Source organism: Nanorana parkeri, unplaced genomic scaffold, assembly GCF_000935625.1.
Source record: "Nanorana parkeri isolate BGI_ZX_2015 unplaced genomic scaffold, ASM93562v1 scaffold708, whole genome shotgun sequence".
NCBI classification, from domain to species: domain Eukaryota; kingdom Metazoa; phylum Chordata; class Amphibia; order Anura; family Dicroglossidae; genus Nanorana; species Nanorana parkeri.
The window spans coordinates 271,619-276,879 of NW_017306976.1; the positions used below are offsets into that span (position 1 = coordinate 271,619).

Below are 5,261 nucleotides of genomic sequence, written 5' to 3' on the forward strand. Positions count from 1 at the left end.
TTACTCAAAGCCAATAATTTCCCACTGATGAATATTCAGCAATGTAACATGAAAGTATAAGGCACGGCGTCTTCTTTAATAAAGTCAAGCACAGTCATGTAGCCTCTCGTGTGCAGATTAGAACAAACACAGTAATAAAACAATATGAGATCTCGTGATCTGATGAGCTGATAAAACTCTGTCTCTATCTTATCTCAGTGAACGGAATGGTGATTACATTTTAATTTTTATGGCGTTGCACTGGATATAAACATTTAAAGCAAACAGATGTTACATTTTAGTTTTTGTTTTGCAAGGAGTGGGGAAGGATTGTATCTCAAACACACACCTTGGTCTGTCACCATGAGAGTAGGGGGGCCTCTGTGCCTCCAAAATGTCGTTGGTTTCGATTTTTTTTCTTTTTGGTGGTTTTGCTATTGTAATTTTTGCATTGTGACCTCAGTAAACATCTGAGGACTATGTGCTGCCTATTTTTGTCATTTTAGAAATAAAAAGTTGGCAGGGATTCTACCCTTTGCCTACTCGATCTTTACTTTGTGCTGTGTTACTGTTGCAGATTCCCCTTCACTTCCTATCTGGTGAGACCATTGTCAGCAGTTTGGGTAAATCTCTCTCAGATCAGAATTACAAATCCTTTGACTTATAATACAGTCCACCCCGATGCATTTCAATGGAGCTGTTTACCTAGAGTTCAGCTTTAAAGGTGCAGTACAGCATTTTTTGGATTGTTACCTGAAGATCCACTGAATCCGGTCAGCCATTGTCTTCGTTTTTCCCGGTCTGCAGTGTACCCCCCCTGTGTACAGGATGCAGAATGATGTGTCAGTACGTCGCTATCATGTTTTATTTCATATTAAAGGTTATGTGTGGGTAAAAAAAATCACCGCTTCTAGAGCTTAAAAAGGTTTTCAAACTTGTTACATAAATCTTTCTGAATGATTATGACCCCTTTTATTACCCTGTAGGACAACGTTTCTCAGTCACGGTTCCCTGAAACCTTAGGGTTCTTCCAGAGTAGTGATGAGCCTAAATGGTTTGGATTCGGTTTGTTTGGACGTTCACCATACCCAGCCGAAAGTGTGGGTTCGGCGAATGTCCAAGCCTAAACCTGGGCTGCCTATGTCCTAGCAAGCAAAGACACAACATCATTGGTTGCTAGGAGGCTAGCTCTTGGGCCGCAGAGCGTCATAGGTTTCTAGGACTCAGGAGGGTGCACCATAACTACCAATGATGTTGTGGAGCTAAGCCACCAGTCAACCAATGATGCTGTGTGAGCCATATTGCTCGCTAGGAGACAGAAGGAGGTTTGGGGGACAGCTGAACTGGCAAAATCATTCACCCATTCAATGAACTGTGAACATCTTGGGTTCAGATCCACCAATGAGTCCATCCCTACTCCATAGGTTGTTAGGGTTTCCTTGAGCAGTGGTGGAGTAAAGTCCCACCTGATCGTGCCCTCAATGCTCTGGCACCAATACTACTTGGCAGAGCAAGCGGCATGAGACCACTGGAGCTTTTTCTCCCTTTTCTCGGATATGTAACCGTTGTCACCAATGATCATATAAACTGTGTGTAATGGGGAGATTTTTTTGCAATGGCCACCAATGTAAGGAACGTTCTCTCCACTGTGTACCCCCCCCCCCCCCAATGTATGGGGTCACTACAAAGACCACCAGTATAATGGGCATTCATCCTAATGACCACCAATGTAAGGAGTATTCTCCCCACTGTCCCCCCAATGTATGGGACCACTACAAAGACCACCAGTATAATGGGCTTTCTTCCTAATGACTACCAATGTAAGGAGCATTCTCCCCACTGTCCCCCAATGTATGGGGCCACTAAAAGGATCACCAGTATAACTGCCATTCTTCCTAATGACCACCAATGTAAGGAGCATTCTCCCCACTGTCCCCCCCAATGTATGGGGCCACTACAAAGACCACCAGTTTAATGGACACTCTTCCTAATGACCACCAATGTAAGGAGCATTCTCCCCACTGTCCCCCAATGTATGGGACCGCTACAAAGATCACCATTATAATGGCCACCAGGGTATTCTGTTCACTGACCAATAGTGTAAGGGCACAATCTCTCATTGAACACCAATGTGGTGTGTCTAACATACCATGATTTGTATGCATAATCATTTAAGCAGGGAGACCAGACCACTAATTGAGGGGACCTTCTGAGGTAAGAAAAAGGTTGAGAAAGGATGTTGTAGGGAATCCCTACAGCACTTACTGATCGTTTAATTGTCACAATGATGCCTAGGATAAAACTAAAGCTATGTGTGTGTGGCTGTTGCCTTTATGCAGAAAGCCGAGGGCTGTGGGAAGTCTGAACCCTTATCTTAAAAGCAGTCTGGGAGGGGGGAGGGGCTGCGGTATAAACCTACACCAAAGTACAGTAGGGGGTCTCCAAGTCTCTATGACACAATTAGCACTTTCCTATTCTGAAATTACTCAGGTTATTAGGAAGAAGGACATTATTCTTCTCACCAGGTGGGGGTCAGTCGGAGGGATGATGTAAGCGCTGATGTTGTGGTTTCTCATTTCCTGGCGGAGTTTGTTCAGGTCTTCTGTAGAAATCTTTGCAGTGGGTGGAATATACTGGGTGCAAAATAAGATAGTAAAATAATCATAACAGAAATAACAAATGTGATCCTCATCACCACCTTCCATATTCATTAACAACAATAACATTATAAATAAAATATTTTGCCTTCCCTCGTTCTTCCCCTCCCTCACTTTAGCTGCAAAATTAACACCTTCAATCTAGAGGGTTTTTTTTCTACCACTAGATATCCTCAGTCCGGTGGCCAGCATCATTCAACCCACTTCCTTTGAGCCCAGGACATCCTGGACCCGCCCCCAGCCTGTGACCGGACAGTGACAGTAGAAGCAGCAAGTGATAAGCTCATCTCTCTCTATCACTCTGTTCTCTTCCCCTATCATTATGCTTCTTGTTACCATATGAACTGATTAGCTCCTTGTGCTGCTTCTCCTTCCCCTTCCTTGAGTTCAGCTGCACAGGGACTGCAAGAGGCTGATTATTTAACCCTTTCCCTGCCACCAACGTAAAGGCATACGACGGAACAAAAATGTCCCCGGCTGGCCAGCTCAGCATGCCTTACATCGGCTGCATTCAGCCTTCCGCTATAAGCTCATGGTCGCTTCAGCAACCGGGAACTGATAACAGACAGGGGAGTTCCGATGCCGGGTGTCACCTGGAGAGATGGCGACAACGTGCATGCACGGTCATCTAATTGACGCCTGCTGGTGGCCATCTTGGTGGTGCACGCCGGCAGAGAGAGGAGGGGACGTTCACCCAACGGGATGAGGTAGGGTCTCTCCTGAAACTGTCGGACTCTTGGTCCAGTGCCCGACTTTTTAGAGGGGGTGACACCAAAATGACTGTCAGTCATTTTGGTGTCACCCCTCCAATGGTGTCACCCAGGTGCATGCCGCACCCCCTTGTGACGCCACTGATAACAGAAACGTCCCCCTGACTGTTCTGTGTAAATGAATAGCAGTCATTAGCGGCTGATAAGCCTCTGATGACAGCAATCCATTCTAAATCAGATCACCCCACCCACTGCCACTACTGCTGTGCTCTCGGTGCTTCCTGCTTCAGGGCTGTCAAAAGCTGGTTGAAGTGCTGGTTGCACAAGCGATCGAGGAAAATCCTGTGCTTAAATGTTTGTATTGGAGGGAAGGGGACCCCAGATGTCTCCATAAGGAGAACTTGTCACCTCCAAATGCTATCACATAGGGGCTTGTTATTCACTTTGTGAAAGCAATAAAGTTAAGTGAAAAGAAAAGTGTTAAAAACAGTAAAAAATAATAAAATCAAAATTTTACAAAATGAAAACCAACCTTGCCATCTGCCTGTGGATAAACACGCTTGCTCATGTAAGTAAACAACAATTTCATCACACATGTTAGGTATCGCTACGAACATCGGAGTGAGAACAATAACTCTGTGGCCATAACTTGGCTCTTAACTCCAAACTGATGAGCGGTAAAGGCTATTTTGAATACCATTATTTCTCACCATGGCACAGGCGCGCCTAATTTGAACTCATGATATCTTTGATATCTATTTACTCGACGTGACCTCCTTTTATTTTTTACCAAAAAACGGGTATTATATTGTGTTTGCAGTAGAAATCCATTTTAGTGTTTTACTTTTCCTAATACTATCAATTTGATAAACATTTGCGTGAATATAATGCAACATAAAAAATTCAGCTATAATTTTTTCATTCTACAGTGCCTCTGCTTTCAGAAAATATAGAATTGCTCGGGGATATAAAGTAATTTTCTTTCTGAAAATTCAGATTTTAGGATGTGTGTGTGCAAAAATTAAAAAATTGCTCCAGTACTAAAGGGGTTAATTACCAAAAACATTATCAATGACAGATGCCGGGACACAGGTGGCGTTTCCCTGACTTTAGAGTTCCGTTATAAAGAATACTTTTGCTGACAAACACCCATTTCCTACTCCCAATATCTCACCGGAGGATTTGCAGAGCAGTCCCTCATGGTTATGTCTCGGGGCTCCTTGGGAATACCGGCAGTGTATCCTGAAAATAGCACAGATATTTAGTAGGAACTAAATATAAAAGGATAATTATTACCTAAATTGTAACTATTTTGGGCAGATAAATGACACATTGTATAAACACAATGCTTAAAGTGACACTAAACTCGGGAGTTACTTTTTAGAAATACATTCTAGCATCTTAACTATGAACAACAATGTATCGTATTTGTATATCGTTTGGCTGTAGATCCTCCAATCATCTCTGAATTGGTGCTGACACTGTATTTCCTCCTGGAGGGGGGCTACTTTTGTTCCCCATGGTCCCTGTGTGTGTTGTAAAGTAGTCACCGCTCCAAGCTGGCTCCTGGGAAGGACTACACTCTCATCTTGTGTTTACTCAGTTGCTTTGAGACTGTAGTCCATCACAAGAGCGAGCTTGGAGCGGTGACTACTTTACAGCTAAGTCTATGTTTACAGAGGGCTGTGGAAGAGGAAACTTTCCCTGAATTAATCACAGAAGAGTCATTGTTAAATGATGGGTTATGTTAATATTTTCCAGTACAGAAAATGTCTTTCATGTAGGTTTCAAAACAACTAGACTTTAATTTAAATCAACAAATATGAGCAGGAGAACGGGAATCACATGATAGAGAGAGAGAGAGAGAGAGAGAGAGAGAGAGAGAGAGAGGGAGATAGATAGAGAGATAGATAGA

The 5,261-nt window shown here is 43.3% G+C and overlaps 1 protein-coding gene across 1 annotated transcript in view; it reads right to left on the bottom strand.

Moving 5' to 3' along the window:
• Positions 1–4,592, bottom strand: part of LOC108792997 (xaa-Pro aminopeptidase 2-like) — a 29,980-nt gene extending 25,388 nt beyond the window's left edge. The window contains exons 1-3 of the mRNA XM_018563898.1: positions 4,521–4,592; positions 2,502–2,612; positions 733–796 (exon numbers count right to left, since the gene is read on the bottom strand). Of these exons, the coding sequence (XP_018419400.1) occupies positions 733–796; positions 2,502–2,612; positions 4,521–4,547 (202 nt within the window). The 5' untranslated portion in view covers positions 4,548–4,592. The remainder of the gene's footprint in view (positions 1–732; positions 797–2,501; positions 2,613–4,520) is intronic.
• Between the last annotated feature and the right edge of the window lie 669 nt (positions 4,593–5,261).